This window comes from Paramormyrops kingsleyae, chromosome 11, assembly GCF_048594095.1.
Source record: "Paramormyrops kingsleyae isolate MSU_618 chromosome 11, PKINGS_0.4, whole genome shotgun sequence".
Lineage (NCBI taxonomy): Eukaryota > Metazoa > Chordata > Actinopteri > Osteoglossiformes > Mormyridae > Paramormyrops > Paramormyrops kingsleyae.
The window spans coordinates 26,412,602-26,436,979 of NC_132807.1; the positions used below are offsets into that span (position 1 = coordinate 26,412,602).

Consider the following 24,378-nt stretch of genomic DNA (forward strand, 5'->3'; position numbering starts at 1 on the left):
AGACATACGACTAGTCACTTTTTCAATACCACAAGATACTGGGCAAACTCCAAATAATATCCAACTTACATTATACGATCTCTCATTAGAACGCCTAATTCTACCTGGATGGAAGACAAGCAGCATGACACCAAGCCTTGTTTCCTCGCAACCCCATCTGTTGTTTGTTGCCAAGCCATCGCCATAAAAGGTTTGCATGCTTTAGTGGCAGTGAAATATGTCCAGGTAGTCTCAGCTATTAACATAAAGAACACGATGGGCCGACTTTTTAAAGAAAATAAAAGCGGTTTGAAAATGCCATCATTAGTACTTAATACAGTCGCGCGGTACCACTAGGCATGCTCATGTTTATACTGTGAATGACACAGATGTATGAGATTAACCAATTCACATAAGTAAAACAGTTTAACCCAGACATACCATGGATTAATGTTACGTAACCACGTTTTTAAAAATTGCCTCGTTGCGTAAGACCGTCGCCCCCCTGTGCGCCCCGCCCCCTGAGCTCTGTCTGAGTCTGCGCAGTGCGTGCACTGTCACAGCGCTCCGCCATTGAGGGACCCAGCTGCAGGAGTCGATTGGGCTCACGGTCTGCTAATGTTCCGGGTCGTGCCGTTCATGTCTCCGACTCACTGAAACCGAACTTTTTTGTCACGATTTGCGTGCTTTTTGTATTTCCGTACTCCTCCTCCCCCAATTTCGGATATTTTATTTATTTTCGTTATTTAGCGGTCAATGCCTTGTGGTGGATAATATAAGATGCGGATACGCTCGTAGCTCCGAAGCGGAGCCTGCGTTAGCTTGCTAGGCTAATCACGCGCACGGGACGGAGTCTTGCTCGAGGGCAGCGGACAGCGCCGTTTGATGGATCCGAGAATCGCCTGGTTTCAGCCAGAACAGCTCGGACCTGCCAACAGCCTTTGGATGCAGATTTGGGAGACGACTCAGGGTCTGGGTAGCCTGTATTTCAACGACAACAACAACTACAGCGCCGGTTCCACCGCGTCAAGCCGGAGTCCCGAACTCAACGGAGGAACGGGCAACGCCAATACGGCCGCCAACAGGGCTTTTGATTCGGACGCTGGTGGGCCGAGGAAACGGGGAATGTCCGCCTCCAGGCCCGATGGTGAAATCTTGGAGCAACGGGACTTCATTCCGTTAGAAAGCAATAATAATTCCCAAAAGCGTGCAGCGGGGAGGGGCGGCGGTGGGGTGGACGTGGGCGGCGGTGGATGCACTCAAGTCTGGAGGGGGGTCTCCGACATCCCCGGGTGTCGTAACAAAAGGAAGCGGGACAATAAGGCGAGCACCTTCGGCTTCAACAGCAGTTTGCTGCTCGGCTCTTCGGCAGACGATGTCCGGCGCTGCAGCGGGTACACAGGCACGCCGTGGAAGGTTAGGAATTATTCCGAGGGTATTTTGGGGTGAGTACCAAGCTAAGCTAACTAGTTTCACTTAGCATACTCCCCTTAGCATCCTCGCTATACAGTGCTAGACGCAGGTAGATGGCAGACTTCGGATTAGCCGTTAGCTGACGCTTAGCGCTAGCTGCTGCTTCTCTTAGGTTACGTTATTAAAGTTGCTGGGTACTTCTGAGACGTCGCGACTGTAAGTGCAAGAGGATGATGAACGTGTTTCCTTGCTGGTTGATGTGGCTGTTTTAAGTAACTGGGCGCAAACTGTGAGCCCACACAGAAATTATACACATGTCTGTGTTGATGCTGAGCATGTCTAGATGTTCTTTTCAAGTTTGAGACATATCCTATCGTTGCTGATTTGTTGTGGTTTGATTCCATTCGCCCATTATGTGTCTTGAATATGAAATTTGAATTTCAGTTACTTTAGTGACTGACACGTAAAGCTTTGCTGAGCAGGTAAACCGATGCAAGTCGTTTTGATCGCTGATACAAAGTAGCTGTGTAGGTGAGGATAATTACCAGTAATTACGAATGAGCTCGTGAAACGGATCCTTTAGCTGCTAAGCAGTGAAACACCTGTAGTATGAACTGCTGCTACCCCGCTGACCTAACCCTGCTTGACACTTTCGCTGGATAATCTCAGGAACCCAGTCTCTGTTGACATTGTGACCCTCATGGTTTTGAGTTATCGTCATTGGTATTAGAGCTTTTATATCATATAGTTAGCATGTAGTTTATATTATAGTTAGGAGTTTTGAATTCACAATAAAAGGCTGTATGATGCTTCACGAGTACAAATAGTGCTGCTGTTGTACTTGGCTCTGCAGTTGTCTGGCGGCCTTATGGATAGGGGTAGTTTGGTTATCAAAAAGTATGCATTTCTGGGCTAGGTAATTAGATTATTAGATTAGATTATAGTCAGTGTTGTAGTTAACTCACCTGTCCAACTTGGGTGTATATAGTTGGTAACTTTATGTACTTTCTCTCTCTATTCCGATACTTATTCAGACGTATGAGTATATTGGAGTATTGTCAAAGTAGACCTTTTTAAAAATACAATGTTTATTCTTCTAGCTGCGTGACCTCTAACCTCATTGATTTGAATAGAAATCCCATGTTTAAGATAACCGACAATGAAGTAGTTTGCTTTTACGAGAAAGAATAGTGATTCTTTTCCCCCCTTCTTTCTGGTTTTAACCCTGTTACCTGTTTTTGTGTAATTTAATCGTAATTTGACATCTGCCACCAGACTATAGGCAAAAATAATTTCCCATAAAGCGACTGACTAATGTTGCCTTTAAATGCATGTGCAGATTTTTTTAAGTGACCTTAAGGGTCAAATTTTCTTGTCGTGGTAGGTGTACCAGATCTTAATACCATATTAGGGTGGTGCCCGTGGGAGGTTGATTTGTAGTATGAACCAGATGGCCACTGAAGGTCTGTGTTCAGTAGGCATGTGGGAGTAAAGGTGTCTCACCTCCCTGTGTTCAGTAGGCATGTGGGAGTAAAGGTGTCTCACCTCCCTGTGTTCAGTAGGCATGTGGGAGTAAAGGTGTCTCACCTCCCTGTGTTCAGTAGGCATGTGGGAGTAAAGGTTTCTCACCTCCCTGTGTTCAGTAGGCATGTGGGAGTAAAGGTGTCTCACCTCCCTGTGTTCAGTAGGCATGTGGGAGTAAAGGTGTCTCACCTCCCTGTGTTCAGCTAATATGGTGCCTATGTTTCTTCACTGTCTCTCAGTCACTGGCCATTTTTTCTTTTCTTTTGCTTGGTCGATGCTTTTACCTGAAATAATATTCCTGATTCACATGGCTGGGTATGTTGCTTTACCTGGGGATATAAAAGCAAGAGCCTTTTTCTGAGACTATAATGTCCGTCCTATTAATCCAGAGTGCAGCATTTTCTCTCCCCCTGGCATTATGTGATTGATAATTGTACTTCATTTTATGTGAGTGTGGTGCATGACAGACCTGGTTTGGTTACGGCTTTTAAAACATGTGTGGGTGTTTGTACGCTTAGCAGCTGACACGTGCCGTGGCATGCAGGGCCTGCAGCTGACTTTGGTCCGGGCAGATCCTCATTTATAGTAATAGTGGGGAGCATTGTTTGTATAAGTGCATTCCTCTGTGATTACCCCGGTACTCAGACCTTTACCGTGCCTCTTGGATCACTTTCAGAACGTGCTGGATGAAATCATTGTACAGCAGCAGACATGGTCTCTCATCTTTTGGACTGTTTGAGTTGAATCTGCCCCTGGTTCCTCAGACAGAGTGTTTGCATGGTCTTCCTGACTTTTTATGGGTTCCCCCTGGGTACACCGAATTACTGCCAGAACCCAAAGTTGACTTATGTTCAAGATGATCGTGAACTGCTCTGTGTGTGTGCCTAATATCCTTGCCTTACTATAATGGGCTTATTGTTACTGTGGCTGTATATGAAGCATATACTTTGCTTGCAGGATAAAGTTTTAGTTTTCTACTGACCATGTGTGGTTTCCTCCTTACCTAATTAATATTCTTGATTAACTTGGACTGCTAACAATTGTAGTAAATCTTTGTGAAAGGTGATCTAGCGTATCATACCACTGTGTTTACAGGCTGTATACTTTGTCAATTGTTTAGTTCAAGACAGATTTTGACCATGTGATGCGGAGGTGGTTCTGTGAGCACCACCTCTGGTTCCCACGTGCTAAGTGCACCCCAGCTGTGCTCCTGAAAATACGCTCCAGACGTTCCACCCCAGCTTGGGAACACAGCAGATAGGTGGTCAAGCTGTGGGCAGTCAGCCAGAAGGCTTAAGGGATTGGCTGCAGCTGCAAATGAAGACATTAGGAAATGTTATATGCAGTCTAGTGTGGATGCAAGGTTACAAGAGCAGTATGTGTTGTGGTGATTCAGTGATCTTGGCCTTGTAAAACATATTTTACCATTGATGTAATGACTCCTCTGGGTTTTTTGTTAAAAGGTTAAAAGTTTACTTTTAGTTTGTGGGTATGATGCTCAACATCTTAGACCCCCAGGGTGGGTGGCAAGCTTGCTCCCCAGGCCAGTTTGGCTGCCTTTAGGTGTTGGAAATCTGGGAGTGTTGACTAGTGGGAGGGTTTCCCAAGGTGGTCTGTTCAGGGTTCCTGTCATGATTGGCCTCTCATCGACCTTTCAGGCATATTACTTTTGAGCCTGAGCTATGATTAGTTTGTGTACAATAGTGCAGCAGTGGTAGTTTGGTTTTTGGGTCCTGACATCTATTTTAAGAACGACGCTGATTTTGGGGGATACTGCACTACAGCGCTTGGCTGTACGTTTTCTAGTTGCTTGGTGGGTCTAGTTATCAAGCCAGGGTAGCGTGTTTCTCATTTGATGGCTCTCACTGCTTTTTATTTAGTAGTTGAATAGGCTGTGGCTGGCTTGTGAAAGGCACACACCTGTCCCTCCTTTTAGTCTGTTTCTCTAGTCAGTATTTTGCTAATTATGTCCCCCTGGTGTCGCTTTTCCATGTCACGGTGTAGGACTCTAGTCCTTCTGTAGCCTCATTTGGAGTGAACTAGTTGGCCGTGATGCTCCCAGTCATTCAGGCTGACCTGGGTAACCATGGAGTTCATGTATTTTATTCACCTCAGGGGTAAACAAGCATAATGCTTTTTATCCTTGTGTCCATTTATATTAACAAATTCATTGCCTTTCATGTTTTAGGGTCGTTTTCAATAATTCCCAAATACTGATTCATTATGGTAGAAAACTTATCAGTGGTAGAATAATAATCAGATGACTTACAAACAGGAATTTGTAATAAATGTGATTAAGTAAACTGAGCAGGAAAAGTGCATTGATAAATGAAAACTGAATTCCGTGAACAGTAATAACCGAATGTTAGCGTTGAATCTCAGTACTTAACATAATATTGTTTAAGTGCTGTGACCATAGTCTGTGCTGCCAACAAAGGTGGGCAGCCATGTCCAGGAAGCCCCTCACCCCATGAAGGTCTTACATGCAGGGTTTATGCATGTTTATAACTCCTACACTACCTCATCCCTGAAGCATGGGTGAGAGAGCTTTAGTGTTGTCGTCAACATCCCCGTTATGTCAGCTTTGGAGATCTGTTGTTGCTTTCTGTCTCAGGTATGGGCTCTTGGAGCTGTTATATTGTGATTACAGCAGTGAATGAGAGAGAGGTCAATGGCAAATGCCTCAGTGAGTATGGTTCGCATGTGTGCTTCTAATGTCTGACACAGGACGTGGAGATGCTGCTGTTTGTCATTATTGTAGCAAAATCTTTTGGTCCTGTAAAACGGCACCGGTACTTGCTAGGCTTCAGGTGTTTCCCTGTGCTATAGTTAAACAGAAGGAATCTCTCTACACAAATAAAAGCATGATACTGAAAGGGAGAAAAGCCATGCAATCAAGCTGGATTTGTCGTCTAGCTCTGGAGATTAAGATGACTGAACTGGAATTGCTTTGCTGGAAATATCTGGCAGCATAAACATTTAAATTCCAGTTAAGACTTCAGCTTAACTCATGCGCAATTTATGGCCGTCATCGGAACAAGTTTGTGGAAGCACGATGTGTTCTTGGTTTTGTGGACATGGGGACAATATTTGACACCCCGTGTTGCCTGTTTACCTTCATTCTTGAAGATCCTCCATACATCAGCCTGTGAAGGTGATGGATGTGAGTTCAGAGTAGTTTGGCACTGCTAGCAAGGTGTGGGAGTGGGATTTGCTGGGGTGACAGCTTGATTCACCAACTGCAGGCAGATTGGCTGCATAATTGCACTGAAGTTGTGGTGATCTCTAGCTGTTATTTGGACAGCAAAAAGATTTAATCTGATGCAATTTTTTTTGTCAATTGCAGTATTTGGAATAGGAATAACTTCTGGTAATTCTTCTCATGGTTCTAACTTATATTACCTGCAATCTTGATATTCAGTTTAATTGGAGGCATTTAAAGATAATATGGTTGGATATGGTGTTATGAAGTGGAGGAAGGTAACATGTCAAAGCAGGGTATACAAAAAGGAAACGTTGACTGACGTAAGAATTCAGAGCGCAAAAAGGTGAGAGCAATCTGTCATGGTTAAAAATACATGCAGAGTGTACACAGACACAGCAGCAGGTGACCTGAAACCAGAAGCCAGTAGGAGTGGAGCTCATTCTCCTTGTTCTCTTTAGTACACCTTTTTAATTATGCAGCTTAGGACATAATTTAAAGCCTTGTGTCTATTCATGCATTTTATTTTGTAATCTTTTTCAATATCCTATGGTAATAAAATACCTTTATTCATTTTTAAACATTTTTATCCTTGACACGTTATGTGGAATGCCCAGTTAATCCCATCGTAGGTTCTCTTCTGGGAGAGATGATAACTGACACAGCTCCTGTGTACAGTCACTCACAAGCTTTATCCAGTAACATTCTTTGCCGGCATGCTTGGTGGAGGGTGCTGTTAACTAGGCTCCACCCACACAGATTGATGACGTGAACTTATTTGCCTGGCCCAACCTGTATAGTAAAGTTCATTAGGTGCAGTGGACATTGAGCCTGGCTAACTGCTGGAGGACTCGTATTGTTCTGCCTACTGTCCTACTTGTGTGTTTACTGTATTTGAGGTAATGCGTTTCAACTAAGTTGCCGCACTTTTTTCTGCCCCTGAGCCAATTACCCATTTATTTCTTTGCCTTTTTTAGCCAATGAGATTCAAAAAGTTGTGATTTTTGTAATACTCATTGTACAGTTGCTTAACACCAGGACTGATCTTCCAGTTTTGAAGCAATTATACAATTAAACAGTTGTGAAAATCTATGGATGTCCTCCAAGAGAAACCAGCAGTTTAGCAACCGAATTCTAAAAGACTAGTGTTGGGTTGTCCTCTGTTTTATCATTTACCATTGACTGTATTTGTCTGGATTCAGATTTGATTTGAAATTGATTTGCGATCTGAAATTGATCAGGGTATGAAGTTGTGATCCTTGCACAGATGTTTTCTGAACATGTGGAATGTTCTCTTTGTGTCCGTTTTGAAAATAGACCTTAGCGGGTCTGGTTACCATTTGAGCCAGGTTTTGTGATCTTTATTGGGCCTGTCTGTGATGCTTGCTGGGCATCTGTCCGAGAGCTGCACGCCGTCTGTGGGTTTAATGAGGCCAGCTGGCGCAGCTTAGGACGTCCCCTGTAATTTTGCTGATGCGATTCAAGTGTTGGGAACAGCTGCCGAAGCATGCAGGGGCAAGAGGACTAAATCCAGCAACCGGGTGCAGATGGGCGAGCTTGCTGGCCTGCAGGTGGGTTTTTTGGGTTGCAGGGAGCCGGTCGGCTCATGTTGCTGTTCAAGGTGGTTCTGGGGCCTGGGTGGGAGGACTGGTACCTGGCACAGGATGACCAGATGGGCTCCATGTAGGTGCTGTTGGCTGCACCATCATACTTGTTCTCTTCTGCTCATTTAAAAAGCAGTGGTTCTGTGTGATGCAAACAGTGTTTAATGGAGATGTCACATGGAAAGATCGCAAATCTCTGTCGTACAGGTAGGAGATAGGGGTGCCCGATTATATCAGCATGACATCTGTATCGGCCGATAAAAGCTTAAGTTCATTATCGGCAGATATAAATATTTCTGCCGATGAGCCTGGCTGATAAGGTGACACTGATTTTTTTTAAGGGACTGACATGCATGATATTGGCCATTGGTGCTGTCATGAATGAGTGAACATGTACAGAGACATTTCCTGCACCATCTCAGTTTAAAACCACAACTGAAACTATGTGAAATGCGAACTTTCATTGAACATCTCTAAACCTCTTTCCTGAACACTAATAATTTCAAAATAAATAGAAATATTTACACCTATTTACAACTGTAACGACATACCGTTACAGCTTTAAATGTAGACCTGAAATGCTCTTCAGCAAAATCTGTTTAGTAATTGAGATACATATCAAATCAGCAAACATATATTGATATAATATTGATTTGGGTGGTTACTGCCGATTCCTACCCCTACTTTGTAATAAAGTGATACACCACTACCTACCTTCTATGTTCGATGTCAGGTGTCTCTCTGTCAGGTGTCTCTCTGTCAGGTGTCTCTCTGTCAGGTGTCTCTCTGTCAGGTGTCTCTCTGTCAGGTGTCTCTCTGTCACGTGTCTCTCTGTCACGTGTCTCTCTGTCACGTGTATATGGACCTTGGATGTAAATGTGACCAGATGTGACTTGACACGAGACTGTACAATATAACAACTCTTTACATTGCATTTACACTGTATTAGGTATTATAAGGTGAATAGATATGATTTTAAGTCTACGGGAGGGTGTGCATATGTTATATGCACAAACTACGCCATTTTATAGAAGGGACTAGAGCATCCACGGATTTTGGTATCCTGGAGCCAGTCCCCCATGCATGCACAGAGGGTTGACTGTATCTGAAACCGATAGTAAAAATGCTATATGCTTGTAAAGGACCAGTGAGGGGTAAAACAAAACTCATTTAATATTACTGTTTGAAAATGTATGCTACTTAAAAATGGTGGCATATTTCTTATTTAGTGCAATAGAGAGCTCACTGTCACTGGATTGTGACAGTGCTGTTTGTGGCTCACAGACTGCGGCATATGGAGCTTAATTTGACTGTTTTTCTTAAAATGTGGCACTGGCATATAATTTACATCTAATTCAAGCTGAAATAATTTCCTTATTTTTCAATAGTGAATGTCCACATTTGTGAAACTACATTCGTTTGTTGTTCTTACAAAAAGAATAATAGGTTAATTGTAGTACTAGACAGATTTAGTGTTGTTCTCTTCAATTAAATAATAATGATGCATATATGGGTGTTGGCATCATCTGAAATGAGTTTGAAAACAGACATATTGAACATCAGCAAAAATCCAATATCATTCATCCCTGGTAGGAAACTTGTAACATGAGTTACAAGGTAATCTGTAACTCTAAATCTAAACATAGGTAATCTGTAGTTCTTTAAATATAATATATTATAATATAACATATAATGCTGAGCTCGAATGCTGTTATAAACTGTTACCTTGTGCTTCCATTTAACTACTTTTCTTTAAATAAATACTGCCTGTTGCTGCTGTGTGTGTGACAGTTGGTCTGAATTACGTATTCATGACCAGAAATTTGTTTCCAAAATGGGGACAACAATCAAATGCAATTATAAGATAATGTGCATGTTTTTAATGGCCAAAATGACTATCAACCCCGCTTTGTCATATTATATACTTTTCACATATATACATGAGATAACAGGGCAGTTTTTATTCATATGCATGCATGCAGTTTAATCATATGATTTTGAGTCCTTTTATTCTTTTACTGTTGCAAGTATATAACATTAACTTCCTCTGTAGATTCCCTGAGTAGTTCCAACTGAAGTGTCTGCGATGACAAACCGGAGGCCACCCCTCTGTGGCCTCCTGATGCCTCATTAACGTCCAGTACTGTGTTATGGGCGGGCTAGCAGATGGATGATGTCACCCTTTTAAGGCTAGATAAGGGCATGTCCTCATGGGATTCGGCTCGGGGGGCGGTTAGGGATTTTAGAGGTGTAGATTCCCAGCTATTTTAGTCCACAACGCAGTATTTATAGCAGGTGCCCCTGCTCTGCTCGGCAGTGCGGCCCCGCCTGGTGCTCTCTGACCGTGGCTGGCCTGTCTAATCTCTGAACACTTGAACTGTGAATGTGTCCCACTATCATGAAAATTCTACTGCCAACACTCGACTCCATTGGCCTGGCAAAGGCGGCCCATTTAACAGGTGTCACATCCATTGTTCTCCAAGTACAGGAATAGTCTGTGCATGCCCACCATGAGTCATTTTTGTTTGCACTGGGTAGTAAACAAGGTAAAGCAGCTCAGGAGGTTTTGTAAGGGTAGTGGGCTGTTCTTATAATGAATGTGGTGCAACTAGACTGTCCCTCTGTTTCTATGCTTTAAAATGACGTGTTATTTGATCTTGAGGTCCAGCTGCTAAGGATTGGGCTTCCAGGTACCCCAGTCTTGTTGTAACTGGTTCCCTTGTTTTCAGCATTGACTGATTCCAAAACCGGGTGCATTGTTCCCTCTTGATGTGCCTGTTAGTTGGATCTTTCACCCAGTAACTCTTTCTATGTTTAGGGATCTGAATGCAGGAATGGTGTCCTTTTTTGGGCCTCTGTCCTGAGTGTGACCTATACACCTTGCCCAGGGGCTTCAGATGAAATGCCCTGACTGTGTCGGAGGTCGATGGTGCCAGCCAGAGACGTATCACGTTATTCCCTGCACGGTCCATCACTCACTGAGTGAACACGTGCTGAGTGTCACATCCTTGTCATGTGGCCTCCAGCTGGCTAAATGCAGGCTGGGTCACCCCTGTCTCACAGTATTTAAGTATAGAGCCTGTTTGGCCTCTCAGGCTGAGGTACGTTGAGGTTTGCAGTGTGCTGCAGGGTTCACGCGTCAGTCGCCTTAATGGTGGTGGACACGGTGGCCTGTGGCACAATATAAACTCATTTGCCCCAGATTTGTAACTAGAAATGTCTAAAATTGTCATAAGGAAAGTAAAAAGAGACATTTAGTATGTTTGGACCTTTTTGGTTCCGAATGCACCGTGGGATGTGTTTGATTTTTTCTTCACAAAAGGGTGATTCAACCCTTTCTTTACAGTCAAATCTTAATTTTTGGGTCCATTAAGTAGTTATTAGTATGATCATTATAATTAAATGCAGCTGCGTTTTATTCATGCAGTATTTTCCTGAAGGCATTATCAAATGTCAGTGATCTATACGGGCCCTGTGGTCACTATTTAGGTGGTATGATATTGTGGGAAGAGTGATAAACGGTGCCTGGTTCACACTTTCGGAACCTTTCTGTACTTTTAGATTAGATACTGTGTAACAGTTAAGCTGCTTTGGCAGCCTGTGTTTTGATCATTATTATTTTTTTTTAAGTTCTGAGGTGCTTGTGTGAGTGAAGTGCAGGACTGAGCATAGGTGCCCTTGTTCAGTTCCTCCACTCAAGGGCAGTAGAGCTGACTGCTGACCCTCTGAGGCGCCCCCTTCCTGTTGCTTCGATCATTGATGCTTGCCAAACCGGCAGCCCCTCAGTGCATTTTGCTCAGACTTCAAAACAGCCTGAGTGATATTCTCCTGATGCACTCACACGGGAAGTTAGTTGGAAGATGAAGGAATGCACATGCTTTAGGGGCACTTTCGAAGATACTCAGTCCTTGCTTCCCCTCTATTAGGTTTAATGGACCTTAAAAGTCGGCTCACAAGATCCCCTCTGTTCAGCAACCTTGGCACAAGGGCTTCTGGGAAAACAGGGCAGAGGTGGAGCTTGAAGTTGCCAGCTAAAAAAAAAAAAACGACTGACTTGAATGCAGTTGCTGTCCGTACTGAAGGTGCACATGGGAGGGGGTCACATTGCACTGGACTGGGCGCTATGGATGTCTGAGACGGACAGTGAGTCGGGAGGTGGTGAGATCCAGTGTAGTTTGCATTTCTCCCACGTCATTCTGCTGTGTAGGGCTACAACTATCGGATATTTCCATACTTTATTTTTTTGATGATTTTGTTGAATATTCTGATATTTTATAATGGAGTAAAATCATATAATGAAGTAATATTGTATACGTCCTTGTAAAAACAGCAAAATGAAGGAATGGTGCTAAATTGTTTAACAATGTATGAACAACACCATTTATTACATTTTAATGGACAGCTACTTCCAGTTTTTACATTGTGGGTTTCCTGTCCCGATCTATAATTTTTTTTTTTTAGGATGAACTTGATTATGATTTATTTTTGTTTATTTCACATCACTGTTCCACTCTTGTGTGGGGAAAAATGTCAGACCTTTGACCGCCTCGTATTTTTTAGCATGTGATAGAAGCCACTATGGTTGATGCTGTGTTGTTAAGGTAATGTGCCTGATTATGTTCAGCATAAGGGCTGAGATTTTAGGTCCTACTAAAATGGATGTTACGGTGATATTTGGAAGGTTTTATTTTTGACCTTTTGCTTAGAGAAAATCAAAGGCACAATTATCTGCCTACTGATTTCAGCTCTGGGAATGTGCCTTTGTCAGATTAGTACTGTTACTGCTACATCTGCTGTAGTCTGTTCGGCTGGGACATGACAGATTCAGGCTTTTCAGCAGGATCAGTTTGGATAAAACACATCTGATGGTCTGTTTTGTTACAGAATATCAAAATGAAGCTTTCCTGAAAATATTTATTTTGTACAATAGAGAGCTCACTGTCACTGGATTGTGACAGTGCTGTGTGTGGCTCACAGACAGCGGCATATGAAGCTTAATTTGACTGTTTTTCTTAAATAAAATGTGTCACTGGCATATAATTTATTTCTAATTCAAGCTGAAATAATTTCCTTATTTTTCAATAGTGAATCTCTACATTTGTAAAACAATACATTCGTTTGTCGTTCTTACAAAAAGAATAATAGGTTAATTGTAGTACTGGACAGATTTAGTGTTGTTCTCTTCAGTGAAATAATAATGATGCATTTATGGGTATTGGCATCATATTAAATGAGTTTGAAAACACAGACATATTGAACATCACAAAAATCCAATATCGTTCATCCCTGGTAGGAAACTTGTAACATGAAGCTTTGTTGATATCTAGTTTTGGAAACATGCCCTTTAATTCCCTTCATTCACGACTTGTAAAAATGTTTGTTTTTCTTTTAATCTTAACCTTGCTCTGAATTTACCCATTTGTAGTTCTATTGGGGGTAACAAGCGTTCACAGTTAGAGAGAAACCTCAAACAGTATAACTGATTACTGCATCTTTTTCCAACTGCTTTTCAGGGGGGGGGGTAACAAGGTCACTAGGCAGGGCTGCGTCCTTGACGTACCAGCTCACACACTCTGGGCAGTTACTGGGTGGCATGGTTGCCTTGTGCATCCATGGTTGGAGATTGTAATTGTAATTGTGCTTAATATGTGAGAGAATCCTTTGCGGGGTGTATCCTAGCCTTGTGCCCCTTGCTGCCTGGGACAGGCTCCAATGCCCCCCCCCCCCCTTGTGATCCAGTCTGGGACACAGTTAAAAGATGGTTGGGTGGAAATATCCAAACTGCATGTCTTTGTACTTTGTAAATCCCAATTGTTCCAGTTTTGTAGGCACTGTACTAACATTTTAACTAAAGGTTTTATCTAATAACATTTCCTAGAGGTTCTATGTTCAGAATACAGCATTAATTTGAACTTAGCAGTCCTCCCAAATTTGAGTGGAATCTTTTGATTAATGAAATAAACTTGGCTGACTGTGGCTCTGAAGTCATTCTAACTGTTAAGTGGTAAACAAATGCTGGGCTTCATGGATGTATTTAGCTATTCTTGCTTTTTAAATCACTTCTGAGAGACCATTTGAAGGCCGTGTGAAGACACCAGTTTCAGATTTAAATGAGCTGTTTTGAGTAATAATTATTGTTTATTATTGTCAGTATTATTATTAATATTATTTTGTTAAGTCATTCACTTTGGGAGCTTGGTTTTGATTAACATCTTGAACTTTGTTTGCACCAAGCTGGGCAATTTTCTCTGTTGTCTAAATCCTTGGATAATCAAATCAATCACTTGGTTTGTTATGGCTATAGTCTAATTGGAGTTCAGTGAAGTCCATTAAGTTTTAGGTTTGTGGTTTTTTTATGGTTTGTCTAAGTCCTTCTGTGCACCATTGAATCTTGGGATTAGACTACTGCAGTCTTGATTTTGAGAGTTTGTGTGGTGTGGTGGCCTCCTGTTTTTGTGCTAACACAAGCCGCCCGCGTGGCCCCTGTATGATTGACCAGTGTTTAAAGGAATATGGCCGTCCTACCTTAGTAAATGATATCCCCCTTTGCCCTTGTCAAGGCTGGTAGATTTGCCTGATCTTAATTCTTCTCAGGGTTCTGCTTTTTTTTATTAGGACCCTGTTGAATAGATGAATGGCTGTAGTGTCATTAATATTTCTCTCTACTTCAGTGGCTGTCCTGCCTGCCAGTCGAAGCTGTTGCTACTGGTATCTGGCCAGTCTAGCAAGAGATTAACATTCCTTGTTTACCCAGCTCTATAATACTGACCCTCTCTTGGCCTGGCAGGCTGCATGAGGAGATCATGGACTTCTTCATGTACATGTCTCCTCGTCCGGAGGAAGAGAGGATGAGATTGGAGGTGGTGGACCGGATCCAGAGGGTCATCAAGGACCTTTGGCCCAGTGCGGATGTAAGTGCCAAAACAAACAGTCGTCATTCACTCACGCACATGTCCTTATGTCTCCTCGTGCGGCCATGTGACTGACCTGTTCAGGCCATGCATTTCAGCCCTCTAGTCTGACGATAAGTTCTGTGAAGTTTGCCACCCACTTCCTGGAATATCGTCGTACTTTGACCAATGTCAGGAGGTGAAAGCTAAACCCCCCCCCCCCCCCCCCCCCACACACTTCCGTTTCTATGTACATACTCATGTGCAATCACAACCAAGCCCCTATTTCAGCACAAGCGTAAGTGTGACCCTGGGTCAATAATTTTTACACTCCAAGCGGAGCATGTTGTTGTTTCATATGTGTTGTATATTTTACCTGTTGCAGTATCAATATTGTAGTGTAACTTTTTTTTTCAGGTACAAGTGTTTGGGAGTTTTAGTACAGGCCTGTATTTACCCACAAGGTAAGACTTTTGGCTGTGGTAAAATGTTTTGAACCTCATCTCAGAATGTTAGTGCTGCGAGCCATAAAACAAAGGTCAGGTGGGTGAAGGGAGTCCAAAGGACAGATAGACGACAGGCAGTGGACAGTGGTCTCTGTTTGGCGATAAAGTAAATAAAAATGTTGTGTGCGTTTTTCTTCCTCTATGATGTCTTAAGGCCTGCAGAGTTACTGATGCAAGATGCATGGTGAAATTACACGGTATAATTCAGGGCTCGACTGCTCGAGCCAGGATAAGGTGGCATGTTATTAAGATGATTGTTGGGTAACAATATAACGGACCGTTTCATGGAAGATAAGCCAGGAACCACAGGCATTTAAAGGCCATTAGTTATGCCAGATTGCTCTGTACACACCTTTGCTATCTGTTAAGAGCTGCTGGCTGAATTGACAATAGTTGGTGGGTGATCAGCTTCCTCAAGAAATGGGTCCTGTAGGCCAGTTTGTTAAAAGGACCTGATTGGAAGCGCTATACCTTTGTACTATCTTCAGCGACATTGACCTGGTGGTCTTCGGGAAATGGGACAACCTGCCACTCTGGACTCTAGAAGAGGCCCTCCGGAAGAGGAACGTGGCCGATGTGAACTCCGTGAAAGTGCTGGACAAGGCTACGGTACGGACTCGACTCCCCGGGGCCGCCACACCTCCTGCTCGTCTCAGCTTTCCTTTATTGGTTTGGGTTGATTTGTGGTCCCTGTTCAGGTGCCCATCATCAAACTGACAGACTATTACACTGACGTGAAAGTGGACATCAGCTTCAACGTGCAGAATGGAGTGAAAGCTGCACAACTTATCAAGGAATTCAAGAAAGTGAGTTGGAGTTTGTCAGTATCTGTCCCAGTGGCCATTCCTGGGAATACCTGCTTATTTCAGCCATGTGTTCCGGTGTCATTGGATTGTTTTGTTTCTTCCTTCCAGAAATTCCCCGTGCTTCCCCACTTAGTGCTGGTGCTGAAGCAGTTTCTGCTGCAGAGGGACTTGAACGAGGTCTTTACTGGGGGAATTGGGTCCTATAGCCTCTTCCTTATGGCAGTCAGCTTCCTTCAGGTGCGTAGCCAACAGTTGCTTAAATCACAAAGTTATGGCACTTTTGAATGGTGCTTTTCAAAAACGTGGCTGTTCTGAGAACGTCAGCTCCATAAATTAGCTGTGTGAAGAAATAAGATGACAGTGGTCCCTGTTTTAACCCGTAGGCTCCAAAAATATTGGGCCGCAAGGAGAGAATTTGCAACATTTCTGTGATCATTTCTTTGCTTCCCCCCTTATCCCAGATGAACTACAGAGAAGATGTCTGCAGCCCCAACGTCAACATGGGTGTGCTCTTGATAGAGTTCTTCGAACTCTACGGCAGGCACTTCAACTACATTAAGACGGGTATCCGGGTGAAGGACGGCGGCAGCTACGTGGCTAAGGATGAGGTGCAGAGGAGCATGCTGGATGGGTATCGGCCCTCCATGCTCTACATTGAAGACCCACTCCAGCCGGGTGAGACTCTCCCTGACCGGGCCACGTAGTCGGGGGATGGGGTTTTACAGGGTGATGAGGATGATGATGGTGATATGTCCTTTATTTGCACAAGTACAGGTACATTGGAATGTTTCTCTTTGCCCACCCCATCTTGCTCTCCATAGCTTTGACGGAGGGGGGGCGGAAAACAGGGGGTCAACCAATGTGTGACACCTCTGGAGGGGGGGGGGGGGGGGTAAGGGTGTATTCTGCTGTGGCCAGGACTGGAACTGGCGATCTTCTGACCGCAGGCACAGAGACTCAGCCCGCTGAGCCAATCGCCGTACAAGATGTTGAAATTGAAGTGATGGTCTGATCTCTGGATGTGCCTGTTGGGACCTGACCCAGATGTCAAACATACAGTGCAAGACAACATGAAGCAATATGAATTGGTTAAAATAAGCATTGCTGCAAACTCGGCTCAATCAAGGTCATGTTCCAGCTGTCTCTATTGAGTCGATTTGATGTCCAGTTGTCCTGATGGCCTCCCATCTGTCTGTGCAGGTAATGATGTGGGCCGTAGCTCGTATGGTGCTATGCAGGTGAAGCAGGCATTTGACTATGCCTACGTGGTGCTCAGCCATGCCGTTTCACCCATTGCCAAGTACTACCCCAACAACGAGTCTGAGAGGTAAGAGCCCCAGGCCCACGGCCAGCCCATGGCTCCTCCTGTTCATTACATTGTGGCCTTAACTCATGTTTCCCGCCTGCTGACAGTATTCTGGGACGGATCATCCGGGTCACGCAGGAGGTCACCGCGTACAGGGACTGGATCAGCAAACGTTGGGGAGGTCCACTGCAGAACGACCATCCCTTTAATGGTAGGCTTCTGAAATGGGGATCAAGCTTCCTGCTTTTACCAGAGGGTGACAGGATGTTTTCTGTGCTGCAGGAAATGACATCACGCTGCTGGTGGAGACGCAGCAGTTAGATAAGTGCAACAACAACATGTCTGAGTCGGAGTCTCGGGGCAAGCCCCCCTCCAGTTCATCGTCCCCAGCTCCATCCTCCCCCTCCCTACCTTCATCTCCCTCGTCTTCACCCTCTCCGTCTTCATCATCCACAGCCTCCAGTTCAAGTGATGCTGTGAGTACTGCTGATCTCTGGATGTTGGGGGCAACGCTACATACTGCTAAATGCACCTTCGACAAAAAAATTCTTTCCCTTAAGAGAGGGGTGTCAGACTTCAGTCCTGGGGGGCCGGAGCCCTGCACATTTTTGTGGAATGGAGTTTGACACCCCTACCCTAAAAACAATAGTGTTATTTTCAATGTTATTGTCCAAGTTTTCTACTATTAATATTGAACTTGATCAATTTATTGGTTAGACTAAAATTATTTTTAAGGTGGATATAATGTAGTCAGCATTTGTACACACCTGCTCTAAATGAATGAATACTATTTTAGGTAGATGTTTAGCTACTTCAAATTTTTTTTGTGCAACTCAGTTGTTAAAATCCTCTTAATTATGGTTAGTTGGCTAGACTATAATGGATAAAAATGCCTTTTGTTACATTTCTCAAACAAAAACTGATAATCAGAAATTTTTGACCAGATCATGGTTGAAGTTTAACAGTTTCAGTTGAGTTCTGGGTGGGGAGCACATGTCTGTCTGGACCAGTGGTGCAGGTCTCAGTGCGATTGTCATGCTAACAGCTCATTAGCAGACTTTAGCACTGGTTGCTAATGATGTTTTCGTGCAGCCTTCAACCAAGTGGATATGATTGCCTTTCTCATGGGTTTGCCTTCGTATGATTGGTTCCCCAGGACTCGGATGGGACGCCCTGTAAGACAGTGAAGCAACTGGCGGGGCGGAGCTCCAGCTCGCACAGGGAAATTCCTGGGGGTGTGGTCACACACAGAGCCCACAGTCACGCCTCCAGCTCCCCTTCCAACATCAACAAGGGCAAGGTGGGGAAATGGCATCATTCCATGACCTAAATGATTTTGTATTTATGCAGTCAATTACATATACTGATCCCCTTGGGAAACGTCATATACAACACCAAATGAACAGATACAGAACTCAAGACATCATACATAGTGCAAACAGGGTTCTGCAAAAAGGATTAAATGTACATTAAGGTAGGTGAACATGTGATATGCATAGTTATATGTCGTTGTGCAGTATGCTGTAGCCTCATAAGCGCTGTCCAGGAGTGTGGTATTGTTAGGGGTGGGTGGGGGGGCCCTGGGAGGAAGCGTACTACCTAATGGCAGCAGGCAAACAAGAATCCCTTTATCGCTTAACACACCTCAGCAGAATGAGCTGATGGCTAAGGATGCTCCATGAGTGCCCCCTGGTGGGGATGGGTGGAAATGCACATCATGCTCCAGTATAAAGAAAAACTGCTTTTCCACTGTTGCACACATTCGGTTCAGGCTAAAATATATTTCCTATGAAGGTGATTGTTTTAAGAATGCAAATAGCATGGAAAGAAGTGCTAAATTAAAGTGCGAGGTTCCTTGATACCATTAACAACCCTTAATATCCAGCCCAAAAACAGCTGATTTACAGATGGAAATGTATTTTTGGCCCTTTTTTTAACTGAAGGCTGCTAGTAATTTATGTTGCATTTAAATCATTTATTTAGCAAGTCATTCATGCCTTGCTTTTTCCTCAGATGGGAGCCCGACAGTTCCGTTCCTCTAGCAAAGGAGTCATTGGTCAGCAGGGCTCTGGACATCTGAACGGTTCAACCAGCAACAAAACCCACCAGATCAACAGGCCACACCACCAGGGCAATGGCAAGAAGAGGAAACCGCAGCGTGCAACTGCAATTGCAGACCTCTGCAGATAGGGGGTGCTGCCCGCTACCTCAGGGCGACCAAGATTTTCCACAGGACCTTTTATTGACAGGATTGTTAGTAATAGTAATTTTTGAAGAATATGTGACATTTTAATTGAAGATCAAAAAAGGACGGAGGAATGGAGGTGAGCTTCTGGGATTGACTAGCAAAAACAGACCATTACCTTTGTTTTTGTATCCAATGCCGCCCCTCTGGTGTTCCTCCCATCACCAACCAGACTCCTGTCCTCGCATGGCGCCCCCTGCTGTTTGAGAGGAGCTGAGGCAGGCTACTGGAAAGACTGCAAATTTAAGATCAGTCCCTGAATCTTAACTAGTGGCAGAACAAAGTACAAAAAATGTTTAAAAAAAAAAAATAATAATAATACAAAACTTACATTAAAAAATAAGTTAAAACATTTTGGAAAAAAATTGCAATCTATGACACAGGGATAAGTTATGCATGAAGTTTTTTTACACTATACACAGATTATTACCAAGATTTGTATACAGAGCTACAAAGAAGAGAACTTTGGGTGGGGGATTGGGGGGGGGGGGGGTTTCCACATGACTTTTTACAGGATTTTGCTTATCTGGAGCCTAAATGTGTTCATATCCCGTCAGTCTGCAAAGCCAAGCACAAGGTTCCATTGCCAACAGCAGTCATCAGCAGCGCTGGTACCTGGGGGGGGGGGGGGGGGCCTCGCCTGTGCAGCGGAGTGGCAGCCTGGGGGGGGGGGCTCACCTGTGCAGCGGAGTGGCAGCCTGGGGGGGGGGGCCTCGCCTGTGCAGCGGAGTGGCAGCCTGGGGGGGGGGGGGGCCTCGCCTGTGCAGCGGAGTGGCAGCCTGGGGGGGGGGGCCTCGCCTGTGCAGCGGAGTGGCAGCCTGGGGGGGGGGGCCTCGCCTGTGCAGCGGAGTGGCAGCCTGGGGGGGGGGGCCTCGCCTGTGCAGCGGAGTGGCAGCCTGGGGGGGGGGGGGCCTCGCCTGTGCAGCGGAGTGGCAGCCTGGGGGGGGGGGCCTCATCTGTGCAGCGGAGTGGCAGCCTGGGGGGGGGGGCCTCGCCTGTGCAGCGGAGTGGCAGCCTGGGGGGGGGGGGGCCTCGCCTGTGCAGCGGAGTGGCAGCCTGGGGGGGGGGGGCCTCGCCTGTGCAGCGGAGTGGCAGCCTGGGGGGGGGCCTCGCCTGTGCAGCGGAGTGGCAGCCTGGGGGGGGGGGGGGCCTCGCCTGTGCAGCGGAGTGGCAGCCTGGGGGGGGGGGGCCTCGCCTGTGCAGCGGAGTGGCAGCCTGGGGGGGGGCCTCGCCTGTGCAGCGGAGTGGCAGCCTGGGGGGGGGGCCTCGCCTGTGCAGCGGAGTGGCAGCCTGGGGGGGGGCCTCGCCTGTGCAGCGGAGTGGCAGCCTGGGGGGGGGGCCTCGCCTGTGCAGCGGAGTGGCAGCCTGGGGGGGGGGGCCTCGCCTGTGCAGCGGAGTGGCAGCCTGGGGGGGGGGGCCTCGCCTGTGCAGCGGAGTGGCAGCCTGGGGGGGGGCCTCGCCTGTGCAGCGGAGTGGCAGCCTGGGGGGGGGGCCTCGCCTGTGCAGCGGAGTGGCAGCCTGGGGGGGGGCCTCGCCTGTGCAGCGGAGTGGCAGCCTGGGGGGGGGCCTCGCCTGTGCAGCGGAGTGGCAGCCTGGGGGGGGGGGGCCCTCACCTGTGCAGCGGAGTGGCAGCCTGGGGGGGGGGCCTCGCCTGTGCAGCGGAGTGGCAGCCTGGGGGGGGCCTCGCCTGTGCAGCGGAGTGGCAGCCTGGGGGGGGCCCTCACCTGTGCAGCGGAGTGGCAGCCTGGGGGGGGCCCTCACCTGTGCAGCGGAGTGGCAGCCTGGGGGGGGGGCCTCGCCTGTGCAGCGGAGTGGCAGCCTGGGGGGGGGGCCTCGCCTGTGCAGCGGAGTGGCAGCCTGGGGGGGGGGCCCTCGCCTGTGCAGCGGAGTGGCAGCCTGGGGGGGGGGGCCTCGCCTGTGCAGCGGAGTGGCAGCCTGGGGGGGGGGGCCTCGCCTGTGCAGCGGAGTGGCAGCCTGGGGGGGGGGGGCCCTCACCTGTGCAGCGGAGTGGCAGCCTGGGGGGGGGGGGCCTCGCCTGTGCAGCGGAGTGGCAGCCTGGGGGGGGGGCCCTCACCTGTGCAGCGGAGTGGCAGCCTGGGGGGGGCCCTCACCTGTGCAGCGGAGTGGCAGCCTGGGGGGGGGGCCCTCACCTGTGCAGCGGAGTGGCAGCCTGGGGGGGGGCCTCGCCTGTGCAGCGGAGTGGCAGCCTGGGGGGGGGGCCTCACCTGTGCAGCGGAGTGGCAGCCTGGGGGGGGGCCTCGCCTGTGCAGCGGAGTGGCAGCCTGGGGGGGGGCCTCGCCTGTGCAGCGGAGTGGCAGCCTGGGGGGGGCCTCGCCTGTGCAGCGGAGTGGCAGCCTGGGGGGGGGGCCTCACCTGTGCAGCGGAGTGGCAGCCTGGGGGGGGGGCCTCACCTGTGCAGCGGAGTGGCAGCCTGGGGGGGGGGGCCTCACCTGTGCAGCGGAGTGGCAGCCTGGGGGGGGGGGCCTCACCTGTGCAGCGGAGTGGCAGCCTGGGGGGGGGGGCCTCACCTGTGCAGCGGAGTGGCAGCCTGGGGGGGGGGGGGGGGCCTCACCTGGGATTATTACTGGTGTTTTTATTGCACACTGTAAGTGCTTCATAATAAGACTAGGAAAGCTTTAGTGGGGCAATTGCAACTTGACCTTTTTGCCTGTATTTTATCAGTTATAGAATAATTTGTATTTGTTTATTTATTTTTCTATTATATCTATATAAATTTATATATACATAATAAAGTTATAGCCCATATCCTTATATGCTAGTCTTAAACGGATAGCTGGGATATGAGGGTGGGGGGGGGGGGGGCTGTCTCAATCTAGGTGTAAACACTGTTTTCAGTCCTTTAAAGCCTTTTTTTGTCTGGTAGTTAAAGTGACCAAGTTTAGAAAGTTGAGTGACCATTTTATAATTATTTTATATTCATAGAATGAGTCTGTGTGCAGGTCTGCTCTCACAAACCTCCTCCCTGTATAAAATGAGCTGGTTTTTAGTTACCTGTACCCATCGCAGTTCATTATACCCTGACAGTCAGCCTGGGCTTCTTGCTGTAATCTTAGTTGACCAGTAGGTGGCGCAATCGTACAGCGTGGAAAAAAATTGTGCCATCTGGAATCTGTAATCACTACTGCTGACAGGTATTCAATCAGACTGAAACAGATCCTTTTGAGTTGTAGTTATTTTAGATTTTTAACTACATGCAATAAAATCACAAGTACATTTCTTACCTAGTAACTTTTTTAAACGGTCATGACTATGAAAGGGAAATACACTCTGTAGTTAAATATTAATCACTTCTCCAGCATTGTGATACCTGCTGTTTAGAATATTAATGCAATGAGAACTTGTAAGACATAATCTAACTTTGAAAGTTTACGAAATATCCGTTTTTTGGAGACCTAATCTTTTGGGAAGGCTTTTTCCCATCAGCCAGTCGCAACAGACCTTGAACACTTATGTAGAGAACTCTAATGACGTTTCTTGTGCCATCGTTTTAGAAAATTATCCTTGCCTGCTTGTTGCTGCAGCCGCGCTTAAATGAAAATATCAAAATATAGATTTAGACCTACAGTTATTTCTCTCCAGCCTCATGCAAAAATGATTAAAATAATGGGTCCATTTGTCTTCTGATTTTTTACAGGGAAAGCATATGGAAATGAGCGCTTATATTAATTGATAGGGTTGCATCACGCGTTCGGTCTGTGGAAGTACGTTTCTACGTATTCCATAGCTGTACTGTTTTTACCAATTTAATTCTTCCTGATCTCTCGCCTTGGACTCTTAAACCAGTATGTTATGGAAGCTGTCTATATTATGAATTGCACCGGCGGTTAGTGAAGGTGCAGCTGCTCTGCCGTGTCTCACTGAGGAATATGCATCTGCTTACCTGTGAATAATTTCGCTCTTTCCGTCATTTTTCCCATCGTCTGCTGCTTTATGTCCGCGGGATACATCGCTATAGGGACGATGACGGTGGAATTCCTCGGCCTACCAGTTATAGTCGACTTGAGTTTTTAATGGTTGCTCTGGCGTCGAACTATGCATCCCAAAGGTTTCACCAGTTTTATTAAAATCCTATTCGTTCCCCCCTTTGTAAGCTCCTTTGTCTTTGTATTGAATCAGTTGTTCTGAACGATACCAGCAATTTTACAGTGCATGCGATATGCACCGACGTTTCAGCATCGAACTACTGTTTTGAAACTAAAGTCAAAATTGGAGTATTTGCTGCATTTTTTTTTTTTACATTAAGTGATGTAATTGTCTAGATTTAAGGATCAGTTGAACTGTGCGCCCCCCATTTTATACGTTTTTCTTGCCCCCCCCCCCCCCCCCCCCCCGTCACTCTCCACTTGTAAACCTTTCACATATTGGTTGAATTGGAGATATATATATATATATATATCTCCGAGAGAGAGAGAGAGAGCCTTTGCAAACTATATATTTTGTGACTTTGAATTAATACATTCTGAGTGTTATGGGGCATTGGGATAACTGGGTTTACGAATCAAAAAAGTTTAAAATGTACCTTTCGATATTAAAAAGGCACTTTATTATAAAACCACGTGCATTGTGACTTATTATACGGAAGTGGTTGACTGAAAGGTGAGTCTGAAGTTTTGCATGGGCCATTAAGTTTTATGAAATGAATCTGAGCACTTTTTAAAATCAATATTATCCACTCGTCAGTTGAGATTTGTAGGCCTACTGATTAGTCTGCTAATTATCTCAACACATTTTATAATTTTGTGACTGCGATTTTAGTGACTGAGATGTATCCGAGTATTTGGTATAACTGATGAATCAGGCTAACACTTGTCAGTGGGAAAAATATTCATTGCTCTCATTAACATAACACCTCCCTTCACCTAAAATCGGATCTTTATGCCAT

The 24,378-nt window shown here is 45.9% G+C and overlaps 1 protein-coding gene across 1 annotated transcript; it reads left to right on the forward strand.

Annotated features, from left to right (window-relative positions):
* Positions 1-498: 498 nt before the first annotated feature.
* Positions 499-19,827, forward strand: tent4b (terminal nucleotidyltransferase 4B). The gene is made up of 12 exons (XM_023790433.2): positions 499-1,424; positions 14,510-14,633; positions 15,030-15,076; positions 15,607-15,727; positions 15,817-15,924; positions 16,033-16,161; positions 16,386-16,599; positions 17,125-17,251; positions 17,338-17,441; positions 17,513-17,706; positions 18,387-18,530; positions 19,244-19,827. Exons 1-12 carry the CDS (start codon positions 865-867, stop codon positions 19,418-19,420), a joined length of 2,049 nt encoding a protein of 682 aa, XP_023646201.1. The 5' UTR covers positions 499-864; the 3' UTR covers positions 19,421-19,827.
* Positions 19,828-24,378: the final 4,551 nt, after the last annotated feature.

What these genes read in the sequence shown, in the direction of transcription:
- tent4b (XM_023790433.2), top strand. Translation starts at nt 865, where the DNA reads ATGGATCCGAGAATCGCCTGGTTTCAGCCAGAACAGCTCGGACCTGCC. An exon ending in TATTCCGAGGGTATTTTGGG is followed by an intron (nt 1,425 to 14,509) that starts GTGAGTACCAAG and finishes TTGGCCTGGCAG; the next exon opens with GCTGCATGAGGAGATCATGG. An exon ending in TGGCAGTCAGCTTCCTTCAG is followed by an intron (nt 16,162 to 16,385) that starts GTGCGTAGCCAA and finishes CCCTTATCCCAG; the next exon opens with ATGAACTACAGAGAAGATGT.